The sequence below is a fragment of the Phoenix dactylifera genome, chromosome 15 (genome assembly GCF_051530095.1).
Source record: "Phoenix dactylifera cultivar Ajwa chromosome 15, Ajwa_hap1_PhDact_Kaust_v1.1, whole genome shotgun sequence".
NCBI lineage: Eukaryota > Viridiplantae > Streptophyta > Magnoliopsida > Arecales > Arecaceae > Phoenix > Phoenix dactylifera.
The window spans coordinates 24,228,747-24,244,557 of record NC_143204.1 but is presented as its reverse complement, the minus strand read 5'-3'; the positions used below and the strand labels follow the sequence as shown (position 1 = coordinate 24,244,557).

Sequence of the window (15,811 nt, the reverse complement as noted above, 5' to 3'; positions counted from 1 at the left end):
GGTCTAAATGATGCAAGCCTAACCTTTTATAGTTGAAGGTGGTTATGTACAACTCATATACAGCTCATGTATACAACTCATATACAGCTAGCAATACGGCTTATATACAGCTAACACATTCTTGTTCCATGGCAAGTACCCTTAAAGAGATGAATTCCATTGCAAGAACTAGATTCTCATCAAACCATCAGAGCATTATGATCTTTATTACTCGACAAAATGTGCTGACGAACTCTGAGATGCCATGGAAGCTGAGTACGGTCTAGATGATGCAAGCCTAAACAGTTAGATGGTAGTGTAATGGTAGATGGTAGTGTAATGGTAGATGGTAGCTCTATGAACAAATAGATTCATCCGTATCTAGAACTCCCCAAGGGAGCTGAAATTGGTGGATTAATATTTGCTGTGGAATACATGATATCAAACTTTATAGATAGACTCCCACCTTCCTTCCTCCTTTTTTTTTTTTTTTTTGGTTACAATGGCGACTCACACACAATGAGTGTGGGTGCAGCCTATAAGATCAAGAAAGATAAAAGAATACAGAGGAGACGGAACTAAGGAGTGGTCATCTCAAATGAAACCCCGAAATGCTGAGTTGCAGAGGATGTCATCCAGTCCGCCGCACTGTTTGCCTTTCTGTAGGTATAAGTAGATAGATGAAAGACACACTCCTCCAAAAGTCGACAGATATCGTGGATCAGTCGCATCCCTCCAAAGACGGCTCGGATCTTAGATCCACTCGATCACCATGGTTGAATCTCCCTTCAGGACGATACGGTCCGTGCTTAATACTCATCTCGCATAGGAAACACCCTCCCACCTTCATGGTCCAATTATGTTGATGAACTTGGGCTTAATCCTATTAAGATAAAGGAGCATCATTGGTTTAGAGCTAAACCAAATAATGATTTGAGGCCATAACAATTTATCTTTCAGTTGGTGAGATCATAAAGTTTAGCCGCCTAACTTACTATATTCGTATAAATGCAATATGTATACAAATTTTTGTACCCCACTAAAAGTCGGAGATGACCGGACGGCGGATCTGCCGCCCGCGTAAAAGTCTGGGATGCAAACGGCAGCGCAAACTCCAGGAAATCCGTCGTTTGACCTTCTAGAGATTGCCGCACGTGCGAGATCGCGCCCGGTAAACGCGGTTTTAAAGTGCTTTCCCTCCAAGGAAAGCCACGCGAGGTGGCCGTCAACAAAGTCGACGCCGTCCCGGCCTCTCGCGGACTCCGCGGCCTCCCCCTCCCCCCACCCTTTATAAAAGCAACGCCCTCCTCCTCCTCTCTCTCTCCCTCTCTCCGTTCCCGATTCCGTCCCTCCCCAAGAAAAAGCGATGATGGAACACCGTGAGAAGGAGTCGTATCTGAAATTGTCCCCCAGCATCGGTGAGACCGAGGAGGAGATCACCACCGTCCATCAGGATTCCCTTCATCAGATCTCCGCAGCCAGTCACCTGGCGGAACCACCGGCGGCGGCAGCGGCAGCGGCGAAGGAGGAGGAAGACGGCGACGACAACTCCAGCGACGATTTCGAGTTCACATTCGCGGCGAGGGACCCGGAGGCGGAGACCTCCATCACTGCCGATGAGATCTTCTCCAACGGCCGCATCCTCCCCTCCTACCCCGTCTTCGGCAGCAACTTCCTCATCTCGCCGGCGGCGGAGATGGAACGGAGCTCCACGTCGTCTGCTTCGTCGGAGGCGGACGCGGCGGTGGGGGCGTACTGCGCGTGGTCTCGGCCGTCGGCGGAGCAATGCAAGAAGAGCGCCTCCACCGGGTCAGCCCGGCGGTGGCGGCTCCGCGACCTGATGGTGGGGCGGAGCCACAGCGACGGGAAGGAGAAGTTTGTCTTCCTAGCGGCGGACGATAAAACCCATAAGGCGGCGTCGGCGTCGGCGACGGCGACGAAGAAAGGGGAGAAGAAGGGGGCTCGGGCGACGGAGTTGGATCTGGTCACCGCCCACCGTTTGTACTACGCGAAGGGAGACGCGGAGAAGGCGAAGGGCGGGCGCCGGTCATTCTTACCGTACCGACCGGTCGGTTTGTTCGGCAATGTGAACGGCTTCGGCCGGTAACATCATCCCTCCTAAAGACAAAATCGTCCATTTTTATTTTTTTCAAAATTTTATCTTTCCTTTTTCTAGGAAAATAAATTTTACCATTTCATTTTGATTATTTGTTTTCCAATGTGGAAATGCGGCTTCGTTGGGCTGTTTTTCTTTATTTGTAAAGATCTGGTGGTTTGACACCCGCCGGCTCAGCTGCTGACTGGATGACATCCTTCGCGGCTCACCACTCGAAAAACTTCATTTTGGAAGAACCACATGTCGGTGTTGATGTCGGTATTTTATCCTTTGTATTATATTTTTTTTTGATTTTGTGGACTGTACCTACATCTGCTGCGTGTGAGTCACCATTGTATCAAGAAAAAAGAAAAACTTTGATGGTCTTAACAAGAAAAGCGCGAGAGATCGAAAATTTATCTTTCAAATATAATTAAAATGATATTGATGAATATAATATTAGTACGTTGTTGCTTTCATACTTGGTCATATTGTTGTATGGTTTTGGTGCCAATGGGAAAGAAAGTTCCTTGCTTTCGCCATGGTTATCCGAGGACTTGGTTCTTTATGTGCAATCTTTCACATGGTCACGGCTCTCCTACATAGAAAAAGCCAGATACAGGATATAGGGGTTTGCTCATCATTGATGGAATACGGTGGCATCTCTTCTGTGTGTTGCTCTTCTTGTGAAGTGCTTCGAACTCGAATTATTGTCAGTTTGTCACATCTAACCACTTAAAAAGAAAAATATTATCCAAATAAAGAAGAAGTAAAGGACCAAGATGAAAAAGACTCCTGGTAAAAATAAAGATATCTGGACTCTGTCAATAAAGATGAAAGCATGCCTTTGTCATAGCAAGTAACGTAATTGACAGTATAATAGTGTTGCTTGGAGAGGCTTCTAAGCATGTATTTGAATCTTCAACCAAAACAAACGGTATAATACTGCTGCTTGGAGAGGCTTCTAAGGATGTATTTGAATCTTCAACCAAACGCCCGAAGCTTTCAAAGGTGAAAAAGCTCATAAAGGCTTTTTTTTTTTTAGAACATATGAATTAATTATTTAAAACGAGCACAAATATTCATAAAAATAAAAAAAATATTTTTTTAAAAAAGCGGAAGATATATATAAAAATTTCATAATGTAAATCACGTATGGTTAGCCTCATAGTCCGTCATCTAATCTGTAGAATTATTAACTTTTCTGTAGATATGAAAAAACTCAATAGAGAGAAAAAAACACACATCATCTAACATGCACTACTTGTCCATCATTTTATCTTATATAAATGCTAAGAAGGATATAAATTATTTCAATCCGACTTACATGATCTTCTCTATTTTTTTTCCCCTTTTCTTCCCTATTTAAGACAAGTTTATTATCTAGCACATCACAACCAGCTAGTCCCATCTGTCCATGAGAAAAGCTGCATTTGCTTTGAGATCTTGCTCCGACGTCCACACACATTTTTTGATGGTTTTATTCCACAGAAAACATTTCTTCGCACTTCAAATTTATTTTTTCCAGACATATTCTCTTGCATTGATAGTATAGTAAAACAAATTAATGATTGTTCAATCAGTTCTATTGTAGTGTCATCCATGACTCTATCACCTTTGGGTTCAAATATATACGTTTTACAAATGCAGGGAAAAAAAAAGTCAATCATCAAATACATGTTATACTTTTATTTTAAATATAATATCACACAGCTACTCATCTCCAACAACCACACCTTTGGGTTAATAATTTTGCTACTGATCTTTTATATTCGGCAATGGCTGATGCCAAGAGTTGTGTATTTCAGCTGGTCTAGTATTCTTTTCTTTTTCTCGCAACCACTCTTTATTCAAACCATTTTTAAACAAGAATGGGTCAGAATTTACATTCTTGCGGACAATTGTGTTTGGTTATGATCCAAGCGATGCTGGTTCTAGATGTTTTGGAAAGGCGGCACCTTTCATTGATGATAGCTTGATGACAAAGTCTGCAGTTAGTTAGAGACGAAGTCTTCTTCCCTTCTTGTCATCCAATTCAACTATTTGTACCATTGCAAACATCTTTTGACCTAGTAGGCTAAGGGACATGAGGATTTATAATTCTCTGTTTCGGTTGAAAAATCTTAAGCGAGCACATACCCAAATGGTGATAGATTTAATTTTTTATGTAGGTTGAAAGCTACCTGCTCCGCTAGGACATCGTAATAGTCACCGAAACATTGTGTTGGACTTTTTTTTGATAAAGATTGTGTGATTTGACCCGAAAGTCAAGGTGTTGCGACTTTTCAAAGCCAAACCATTTGATAGATAGCGACAAATCTTGTAGACTTCTAGTTTGGATATGGTCCTCCGCTATGTCACTTGTATTGGTACTCCCAAGCAGACAAAATTCCTAGAGGCCTATCGTTGTCCAGATCCCTTGCGCTCATCCCACGTATTGATGGCGTGAAGATGAGAAGCAGTCTCTCCAGACTTGGCAACGAAATTACAAGTGCTAAGGGACGCACAAGGACGAGCACCTCTTCCACCTCTCCCTCTAGTTCTCCTGCTTTGGCCACCACCCCCCTCCCCTATCAACACCACCACCCCCACCACCACCACCACCACCGGCTCCACCGGAAAAAGCCCCTTTAGCATCTTTTTATGTTCATTTTAAACACCATGAATGACTTGTCCATCATCTGTTTGCTGTAATGCTCAATAGATTTAGTTTTCACAATGTTTGTTATAGTTATGAGGCTGCCATGCAGGCAGCAAGCACTAAGTGGGCGTAGTGCATAGTTGAGAAGAGATTGCTGCAGTTGAGATGATATGATTAGGTGTATTGATCAGTGGAGACCCTGGTTAAAAGATTTATATTGGTATGTTTGGGGTAAGAGAGAAAGGGAAGGGTACATAATAATTTTGGATGAAAGCTCTGGAGATTTAAGCCTTCTTTAATTGCAAATGACCCAACCTTGTATCAGTGGAAATCACATTCATGAATGCTTGAAGAAGTTCAAACGAACAGGAGCCAAAGAAATCTAATCAAAGGAAGATAGCAATGGCCAAATGATTTTGCTGTTCATGCATAGACTAACTTGGATGAATCATAGTGTTGATATCAAGTAGACGAGTCATAGTTTGTGGTTACAGTCTATTTCAGTAAACTATTGTATTATCAAATAGTGGTTTTATAATGTTGTACAACTGTTGAGGTATATTATATTATTTTATGATAGTTGAGATTCATTATTAGAACTGCCTTTATGTGTAGCGCAAAATTTTTGACTTGAAATTTCTGGCAACACCCGAGACTTTTAATGCATTGGATGCAGGGCGAGTAATAGCCATTGTTTTTTTTTTTGTTTGTTTTTTGGGTTGCAAAACTATGACATTCTAACTTGCTGGAGTGCAGCATTGGTAATTCAACACTGTGAGCAGTCCACTCTCTTTGTGTGTGTATAGTTTATTATAGGCAAAAGAAAACTTGCATTATGTCCTTGCACCCTATTCCATTTTTTCAGGTGAGAAAGATCATAGTGGCTTTCTGTAACTCGATTTTTTGCTCCTCTCCGAGTTGGTTCTTGGCATGATATATATGCACACCTTATGGTTGTTGGCACTCATATACAACAGAAGATATACAGTCTTGCCCCAGTTACTGCAGAGATTTTCTAGAACTTTTTCCTTTAATTCCATACCCAAACTGTTTTGGATAGCTTATAATTATAGGGAAGCATAGGTTTAGCTGCTTCTGGAAACAAAACTGAAGATTCATGCTGCAATACTTTGAGAATCCCTTACACAATCAGCTTTCAGAATAACATTGTTGCGAAACACAAATCTTACAAAAAAGTAAACATCAGAATCCAGCTAACATATACTCTTCCAGTAAATATATCTACATTTCATCCCATCATAGTTGTCAGTCAATATACTCAAGACTTTTATTTTATACATATAACTAGGGACATAAGTCTACATCAGAGTGGTGAGGCTGCATTACTATACATATCATATAGTGTTGTTTGTTGCTCCGATATTTTAAATACAATATCGATCTGCATTACAGGATTCCCCATTTGTGCTACCGATGATTGTTGAAGTCTTAAAGAGGGATCTTTTGGTAAAACATTTAGTTAAGTTGGAATCTTAGTATGAGCTGGTTGTAAGTTCTTTATAATTAGAATCTTTGCTTCTAATTTGGTTCTTTTTAACTAAAATTTCTGTGGCATCTCGTGAACAGGTCTTATGATTTATTCCCTTGTAGTAGCTGCAAAAGCCTTTCTTAGCTTTGGTTGTCATTGGTGGGGGGATTGTCTCGATTGCCTTTGTACTGGAATTGTGCTTTTTTCTTATCAAAGATGCTTATTTGAATTTTAATTAATATGGGCTAATTTTAATTACTGTGAATGTTGTTATTGGTTTATGCACAAGAGAGCATCAAGATGTCTAATTCTTGTTCGAGTTTTAAATTGGATATATGATTGCATTGCATCATCTCTACTATTATAATAAGAGAAGAGAAGCTGTTGTGACTTAATAGGCTTTCCAATAACTAGCAAATTAAATTTTATTTCCCATGTGGCGTCTCATAACTTTCTGCCAATATGCACCCATGCCTATTTTTAATTGTTGGATATGTGGAAAAGGATAACATAAGGGAAAGAGAGAGGAGGGGGGAAGAGGATTTTTCCCTCAACAGGATTTTATGTACATTCCTCTAGGATCAAAACTTACATCCCATCACGTATTATGTGGTTGCATTAAGTTTTAACTAGTCTCAGCACTTGGCTTGACAGGATTAGTACTAACTTTCTTTTTTTGCTGAGAGTGGTTCAAACTTAACACTACAACGTTAAACACCTAAATCACTATAGAACATAAAAATCACATGTTAGTTTGTATTAAGTCTGTACGAGTCCTGTCAAGTCGAGTGCCGGGACTAGCACAGAGCTAACCCAGTGAAGTTAACACGTAAATTGCTGTTGAACAAAAAACACATGTCAGTTTGTTCGTCATGGGGTATGATGTGTACAAAAAAAAAACAACAACAAAAAAAAAAAAACTTGAAATTTAGCGGTATGTGCATTGTAATTGATCAAACAAATTTTGCTCAGATTCCAATCTTGAGAAAATTTGTGCAGCAATGAAGGAGTTGTAGCAATTGTAGATAGCCATCGAGATTTCCAATTCCATTTTTTTTAGACAGAGAATAGATTACATGCAGTTAAGGTAGTGTTATTAGATGCTGGTATCCCTTGTGAATGTCATAAGTGCATGTTGGTTCCAATATCTCTTCTTTCCTGTTCACAATTTACACACAACTTTGTATCAGTAAGTTGTAAATTTGTCTAGATACCTTTTCGGTCATAGAAAGAAAAGGTAGGTTGGTATGCCAAAAGCCACTAAAACATGGTAAGATACCAATCAAAGTTACTGATTAGCCTATTTTTCTCTCTTATTTGCATAGTTACAACTGTGCTTTTTGTCTCGCAAAACTGTTATTAAAGCTGTTTTCGCAGCAGATTTTGGCATGTCATAGGCCATATCAGGTTTCCAGTTCCAGCCAAGATTGACAGCTCAGGCCCAAGCTAAACTCACACTAAGGCTAACGCCCTGAGGGTACCAGAGCCAAGCCCGACCCAAGTTTGAAAAGTTTCTCTGGGGCAGCCCAGAAATTATCAGGCTTCTCACATTCTGGCCCGTTGAGGCCTTAGAGCCTAAAATCCCAGCCGCCACCCCTGTTTCGGTCAGACGATCAGGCTGCTCAGGTTGGCATGGCCAATGAACAGCCCTCCGTAGATTACACAACGACACAATGTAGAGGAACAAGAAAATGCATCCAAAGCAACAGACCAATCCTGCTCTTCCTTCTTTAGCTGCTCTTTTATGATTGCATTGAACTTTTTTCCATTGATTTCTTTTCGATTGAACATTGTTGATGTATATAAAGATTGAGACATGAGTTCTCCCTACATCTTTTCCTGTTGCAACACATGCTGGGTGCTTCATCATTCATGGATTCTAGCAATGAAATTAACACCCAGAGAACTAGTTGAAGGCGTCCCGTTTCCCACAGCATTCTAGCTGATGAGCCGGCCTACTTAAACAGGAACAGGACTCAAGCCGGATGATGGTTGTAGACTGGCTGCAAACTTTCGAGCCCACAAGTCATAATGTATGATCTCCTCAAGGGAAGGGTTGACAACTAGGTCATTCCTATGGGAATTGCAGGTAAGCTCCACAACCTTGAAAATGTCCAGATAGCCGATTCTGAAACACAGGCAAATGCCATAAGATATATCCATCTATTCGAAGGAAAGTGATCACCTCCCATCTTGACAGAAGCAAAAGGTAAGAGAATGATTGTTCACTTTGTTGACAAATCACTGACAAAATTTTGTGAAATGCAAAGCAGAACAAAGAAATAAAAAGATTAGAGATGGAAAGCTGTATAAAAAAATTTCCTTCTTTTAAAACCATTTAAATGAGAACTCCTTTTAAATCTCTTTACTGTAACTGTTGAGTTGTTAACCAACAGTGCAGCCTCTCAAATATTTATAGCATTTAAGTCGCATCATTCTTTAATTCTGATAGAAAAATTTATATAGGAAGGAGAGGCAGCAACAGATGTTCCACTCAATTTTTAAAATTTTGAAGCAAAAGGTTTGGAAATCTGGTATACGTGCTCCGTTGTTCAGAGCAAAAAACTGATCAAGAAAACATTGCGCGGCATTTTATAAGGTTCCAGAAGTGAACAATCATGTGCAATTATTACTAACTTTGAAAATATGAAAAACCGGATGTTTAAGTATGAAAAAAAAATCACCAAGATAATAACAGGCCCTAAAGAAAAGGAGAAGAGTGCATACTGCTCGTTGATGAACAACTCCACCGCCTTCTCATTAGCAGCACTAAGAACTCCTGTCATCGTGCCCCCGGCTCGCCCAGCAGCATAGGCAAGATCCATGGATGGGTATTTTACATTATCAGGAGCCTTAAATGTCATTGAACCTAGCCTGCATAATCCATTTAAACAAGGTTTTATTATGTTTACTTATCAGCGGATAATCACATTCGATAATTTTAATTCATATAGCTGCCTACATGATATCATCTGTAATATAAATTCCATTTTTTGTACCAAATATATTTCAATAGCAATTTCTAACCCATGATTATGTTATCAAAGGATGTGGTGATTATTTGTCATAGAGTCCATCTATTGATAATATTTTGACTTCATTGTATAGACAAGAACAGCTGAAATATTTTGATGTGGAGCAACAAAATGAGCCTTTTTTTCAATTATAAGATTTCAGTGAGTTTTTCACTCACTGTAAAGATCAATTATATCTGCTTGATTCAGTATATTTTATCTACCCAAACCATATCCGCCTATTATTCTTTCTCATTTAATTAAGATGACAGCAAAGGCATATAAGACGTATATTTGGGTGCTATAACGTAGAAAAAACATGCTGCCATCATTTATAATAAGGTTAGTAGGTTACTATAATATTTATTTATATAATATACTACATGTGCATGATAATGCACAATTGTAAGGCCTGAAAACTAAACTTTGCATGCGGAACATTATAATTAGGAAAAGAAGTTCCATACTTGCAAAGATCAAGCCGAGGCCATGTAATTTCAGAGCAATAAATTCTCTGTGGCCAAGACATTGTATAAAGGATTGGTAGGCGCATGTCAGGCCATCCCAACTGAGCCAAAACAGATGAATCCTGTCAAAACAACATAAAATAATTTAGGAATTCTTGATGTGTAGATGGGAACTAGAGTGTCTCCAAATAAACACTTTCAAATGAAACAATAATTGCAACTTTCGAGCTGTTAAACATCACTTAAAGAATATCACTGATCAACATAGCAATGGGAGTTATAAGAGATTTACCTGTGTCTCAACCATGGAGTGAATGATGGACTGTGGATGAATCACAATCTCAATATTATCATAATCAGCCCCAAATAGATAGTGTGCTTCAATAACTTCCAACCCCTGTATAATAAAGAACTTGCTGATAGCTGTAGGTCTTGAAAAACTAGAGAATAGACATTTGTTGCATCTTACAAAGTCATCAAGAACATAATACCTTGTTGAAAAGGGTAGCAGAATCCACAGTGATCTTTTTCCCCATATTCCAGTTTGGATGTTTCAAAGCATCCGCAACTTTCACCTCTTTCAACTTTTCAACTGGCAAATCCCTATCATAAACACCATGTAAAAATGATGGTCTAAATTCTTGGCTGTAAAATGAAGGGTACAGGAAGATAACTGCAGAGAAGATGATTTTTTCATAACATGAAAGAGATTATCATACTATATCAAAAGGGACACATTTTATGTTGCTTTCTTCGTTAGGAGGCATAACCTGTTTGGTAGTAAAAGGCAGCCAGATCAAGAACTTACACTTCAAAAGGAAATTTAAGTGCTCAAATAATTCAAATTAGTTTAATCTGTTTCACTGATCAAGCTTTCTCTTCTCTCTTTTTGCCTCCATAGGAAGAACAATGATTAATAGCTCAATAATAAATTTAATCAAAAGTTTACTGGATAGTCCTGAGCTGTTGAGAACTCTAAGCTTTCGACGAAGTATGCAATAAAAAATTCATCTCCCTTATTACTCTCCATATCAAGATGCAACTATGATAGATAAATTGTAGATCTTGGACACACCTGAAGGCTCCTCCGGATGCAGTCAAAATTATGCGTCGAAGTGCACCCTCTGGTAAACCTTGAATACACTGGAGAAAATGAACATTGCCTAATCATCATTTTTCATTCACCAACTTGAGGCATTAATATTTCTCTATGAGCATGCAGTCAGGTAAACAGATAGCACGCAGAGAATATTTTCATTTCATAACAAGAAAGGAACTGCAATCTGGAATGCACCTAGAAAAATTCCATCAGCAACAAACCAAGATACCTGGAATATGGCAGAATGTTCTGAATCAGCAGGAAGTATTTTCACTTTATGCTTGTGTGCAAGAGGAAGCACAAAAGGACCACCTGCAATAAGAGTCTCTTTGTTTGCCAAGGCTATGTCAATTCCAGCCTCAATTGCAGCTACAGTGGGCTGACAATAAAATAAGAAAAAGCGGGGTTTTCATTGTACATGGATGTTTATCGATTATCATCAAGATTTTCAGTAACCAAAACTATCTCGACATCCTAAGGTCAGATCTGAAAAAATGACCAGAAATAGTAAATCTAATGACACAACACTATTGTTTTACCATTTTCACAGCATTTTGGCAACTATAGTTACAAAATTAGCAGCAATAAACCATAGTTTTAGAAAGGCCTTCACTGACAGACTTCCATGATGAACATCCTTTACAATTACTAGGCCGACACTACCATCCAGCGAGCAGAAGCACAAATATCTGGGTATTGCTGCATTGTTTATGCCAAAATCTTGCCCCATAGAACCCATTCATATATAATCGTATATGTTGTTTTTCAATAAACTGACCAGGAGTAAACCTAAACTAAGAGTAGAATCCTTCATATCAAACATATAGTTTACAGTCTTATTGAAGCAATAAGATAAAAGACCTTTACCTTTAAGCCTGCACATCCTACTATTCCCGTGATTACTGTGACAGCATCTGGGTGGCGAGCAACCTGAACATCAGATCCAAATACATTACTTGACAAAATCATGCCATTACAACAAATGGATGGATGCGGAATGGTGGCTGACCTCTATAACACCTTGCTCCCCAGGAATAATTTCAGGTTTGTATTCAGCATCAGCCAAAGCTTCTTTTAGTTCCCCAATCAATGACTCGTTTCTTACGGCAACCAATTGAGGTTTGAATGTTTTAACCTGCTCAAGAAATAGAAAATAAGAACAAATATCAAAACTCACCAGAACTTAAAGTTGTTGTCAAATTATAATTGTTTGTTGCCATCTTCGGCAACTTAAGAAACTTCATACATACCTGATCAGCCAAGAGTGTCACATTAGAGCCAGCGGCAAGTGCAACAACCCTAAACTTATCTGGATTTTCAGCCACTATGTCCAATGTCTGAAAATATAGAGTAATAGAAAATCAGAAGAAAATGTATAACAGGATGTGGTGTCCATAGTTTATAGAAGAAAAAAAAAAACTTGACTATAATTTGAGCAAGATGCACAGGAAGGTCATTAAGGCTCTTAATCGCAGCCATCCTATTGGTTTGATGGGTTTGAGGTTTGGCCATTACCAATGGCAGATGTCACTAGGACATGATCCCAAACAACTTTGTGCACTGGAATGAGAACTAAACGTAGAGCACCAATATTTGTCCAAGAAATAAAGGAGGTCTCAAGTTGGCGTACAAGCACTTCAGGCAAATTTTCAGACATTCATTTGGGTGAATATGCCTGAATATAATCCCCTCAAAAGAATGCACAGATGTAAGAGAAAGAAATGCACGATAAGTAAAAATATGCTGCACCAGTATTGTATGGTGCATACCTGAGTTCCTATCGAACCAGTAGATCCGACAATTGAGATAGGCTTTGGACCATCCCATGACTTGCGTCCTGATCCTGCAACAGCTCGGCCAGGCCAGGCCGGCGGCGGAGCCTGCTGCATCGAGCAACATATTCTCCTACATGAACCTGTGTGATTCTTCATTTTCCAAGGAAATCCCTCTGAAATTTCAACATAGTAGAGAATTTAACTTCAATATTACTATAAAAGACAATCATATTCTCAAATCTCATAAGACAACCCACTAAATCCTCATTTTTCTATTTGAAGTATTCAAGAAGCAATAACACTCTTGCGCACCCTTCCGTATGATCATTAAAAGAAGAAATTGTCAGTTTTTAAGCTAATAGACAATAACAATGGATTTTCTTTTTACTTTTTAACAACAAGAATGAAACGAGATAGAGAAAAGTACTGATATGTACTGATATGAAGAGCTTCTCCACGGAGCTACCCATCGTAAGTTCAATCACACTCAAAACCATCAGATTTCCGGTGGATCAATACATCCGTCATGACCGATCACGAACAACATACAAATTTTCTTAGAAAAGAGAGAAACTTTACACTCAATATCTAACACCCTTCCAAATTAACGAGAAATAATCTAAAATATCTCAAATATGTACACATGCCCACCAAGAAATTAAACAAACTAATGAAATTTAATAGAAAAAACGCACGATAAACCATTATTCCGCAAAAAGAATCAGAAAAACTGCACGAAAACACCACACAGCCTCACCTGAGCTAATGCTATACTATAAAAGGTAAAATAATGTCTAGTGCACGAGGCTCTCGCTACTGCGGGGTCTGGGGAGACTCGGATGTACGGAGAGGCTGTCCGTGACACCCAGGTCACAGTGGAGCAACCTCACTGCCCGCTAATTCTATACTATGAAAGTGTAAGAAAAAAGAAATAAAATCCGCTCTCTTTGGAAGGAGAGAATCCTAAAACTCTCACCTTTGAGCTGTTGGAAGGCTCCTCTGCTTGAATCCATGAAGGAAATCCCTCCAATATCTGTCGATAATGGAAGTTTCAGCGCCATCACGTCCCTCCTCCTCGATTATCCGAAGCGAGCGCGAGAGAGAGGGAGAGAGAGAGAGAGAGATGGGGGCTTTATATTTCTTTGAAGGGAAATGCGGATTGGAGGCGGGTTTTAACATGGGCGGTGGGGCGCGATAGATCGAAGACGGGTCGAACTTTTTGATGGACCAAGTCCAGTGGACCGGTCCAATAGTCACTCGCCAGATTATCCCTTGTATTTAAACAATTCAAGATCAAATGAGGATGCCCGTTATCCACCGTACATATGATCCGGAATTTGGAATGATGCGCTGGACCTGGTTCATGTAATAATTTCCCCAGAGATGGTATCCGGAATAAATGTTCAGGTTATTGGTATATAATATCATGGTTAACAATTAAAATGGGTGTTTATTAAAAAAATTTAATATTGGTGGTATATGGCATTATTAAATGCCAAAGCTACTCCTGGTGTGACATTGCACACAAAATGATTTGCACGTGGAACACCAGAGTTATTTTTGAAGTCGATGAGGGAAGTGCTATCAAATAATTGGGGGTCAAGAAGGGTTTTATTTCAATTTACTCGAAAATCAACCATTGGAATGTGATTTGTCTCATGTGATTATTTAATTTCTATGAGATGCTTGACCATGGATAATTTTAAGTCAATTAGCATTCTTCTATCTATTTGCATGACATGGTTGTGCATGAGACTCTTGTTACCATAGATGGAAGAATCTGTATGGGCATGTGTTTAGTCCTTCATCGGCTATTTGAAATTTTGAATACATCTTGAGTATTTTATATATGGTTAAGAAATCCAAAAAATATTTTTCGACTAGTTTTTTTAGATGAGCTTCTAATTTGTTACAGATAGTATCAAAACAGACTCAATTCGTGGTCTATTTATATACTAGGAGGCATTGCAACATAAACTCAATTAAGCTGATCATGAGATGATCGAGGTGCTTGTAATTAGATTTATGGGATTGGACCTTTAGCCTGGCAAAAATGTCAGGATTTAAACAAGAGAAGTGTATGAGGACCCATACGGGAGTAATACCTTTCAGCTACTACAACAAGATCTAAAAACAGTCAGATACAAAGTCTTAGTTCCACATATAAAGAGGATGTTTCTATATTTCAAGCCCGTTATCTTGATCTCAATGGACCATTGAGTCTGATGATCCTCTTGAATCTTTGATAGTCGTGATCTTCATTTCATATATCTATTCTCAATTTTAGTTGATGCACTCTTTTTATTTCTCTTATTTAAAAACTAATTAAAATGTATTTTATCATATCCAAAATTTAGAGTATATTCGTATTTAAAGAAAGATAAAGCTTCAAAATCACAAGCTCAAGATAATTTGTGCCTTAATAGCAAAGATGAATCTCTCTCTCTCTCTCTCTCTCTCTCTCTCTCTCTCTCTCTATATATATATATATATATATATATTCATTTTAATGAAAACACATAAATAAAAAGCAATTTGCCTTTAGATTATGCAGGCTCTAGCAGATAAGGGAAAAAGAACTTAATACAATAATCAAATAAGTGTAACTATATTAAGCTAATAAGAGATTTTCATGAATGTGTTAATGTATATATATAAGTTGGCAAAGTTTTTGGTAATTGAGTATTAAATGACCTAAAGTCCAATTCTGCTTTCACTAAGCTTAGGAGGGTGAGGAATATTTGTAGAGGACTGTCCATTATTTATAGAAACTCGATTCCATTATCATAGAAGTGTTGCCATCGGTCGATATGACTGTGGCACGCACCGAGTAGAAGGGATTGCTAGGCAGCTCGATAGTCGGTTGCTTAGGCGTGCAAATCGGCTAAATACCAGAAATCATACTAAAAGGTTGAGATTGTGCTTGAGATTCCGGTCTGGTGTCTAGTTCGGCTTGAAACAGTAAAGACAAATTTTTCTTTTATCGGAGAGTATCCAACAGAAGATCCTCTGATACCTAAGTCAGAGCAGCACTCAAAAATAGTGAAAGTTGAGAGAGTGAGCACATTGCTCTGCCAAAGCTCGAAAGCATTTGTCTAAAGGGTTCTTTAAAATTGACTTGTATAGGTGAAGACTAGCACCTGCCTTCGGAGAACTCGGGCTCGTAGGCTGGCCGTCTTTGGCAGGCTGCCGTTTGTGCTGGAAATCACATGCAATTGTTTCACATGCACCTTATATTCCATGCATCTTGCA

General features: G+C 38.9%; 2 protein-coding genes across 2 annotated transcripts; one reads left to right on the top strand and one right to left on the bottom strand.

The window, feature by feature from the left end:
* The first annotated feature begins 1,304 nt into the window (after nucleotides 1-1,304).
* LOC103705856 (uncharacterized) lies at nucleotides 1,305-2,331 on the top strand. The gene has a single exon (XM_008789741.6). The coding sequence runs from the start codon at nucleotides 1,346-1,348 to the stop codon at nucleotides 2,084-2,086; it is 741 nt and encodes a 246-aa protein (XP_008787963.2). The 5' UTR covers nucleotides 1,305-1,345; the 3' UTR covers nucleotides 2,087-2,331.
* A 5,613-nt stretch (nucleotides 2,332-7,944) lies between these two features.
* Nucleotides 7,945-13,697, bottom strand: LOC120113311 (1-deoxy-D-xylulose 5-phosphate reductoisomerase, chloroplastic). The gene is made up of 12 exons (XM_039134442.2): nucleotides 13,536-13,697; nucleotides 12,554-12,732; nucleotides 12,035-12,121; nucleotides 11,794-11,919; nucleotides 11,652-11,714; nucleotides 11,014-11,163; nucleotides 10,761-10,828; nucleotides 10,177-10,288; nucleotides 9,978-10,082; nucleotides 9,686-9,807; nucleotides 8,932-9,078; nucleotides 7,945-8,332 (listed from the first exon to the last, which is right to left on the bottom strand). The coding sequence occupies exons 1-12, from the start codon at nucleotides 13,618-13,620 to the stop codon at nucleotides 8,164-8,166; spliced, it is 1,413 nt and encodes a 470-aa protein (XP_038990370.2). The 5' UTR covers nucleotides 13,621-13,697; the 3' UTR covers nucleotides 7,945-8,163.
* Between the last annotated feature and the right edge of the window lie 2,114 nt (nucleotides 13,698-15,811).

What these genes read in the sequence shown, in the direction of transcription:
- LOC103705856 (XM_008789741.6), top strand. Translation starts at nt 1,346, where the DNA reads ATGATGGAACACCGTGAGAAGGAGTCGTATCTGAAATTGTCCCCCAGC.
- LOC120113311 (XM_039134442.2), bottom strand. Translation starts at nt 13,620, where the DNA reads ATGGCGCTGAAACTTCCATTATCGACAGATATTGGAGGGATTTCCTTC. An exon ending in GCATCCGGAGGAGCCTTCAG is followed by an intron (nt 10,289 to 10,760) that starts GTGTGTCCAAGA and finishes TGTTTATGATAG; the next exon opens with GGATTTGCCAGTTGAAAAGT. An exon ending in GAGTTGTTCATCAACGAGCA is followed by an intron (nt 8,333 to 8,931) that starts GTATGCACTCTT and finishes CCTGTGTTTCAG; the next exon opens with AATCGGCTATCTGGACATTT.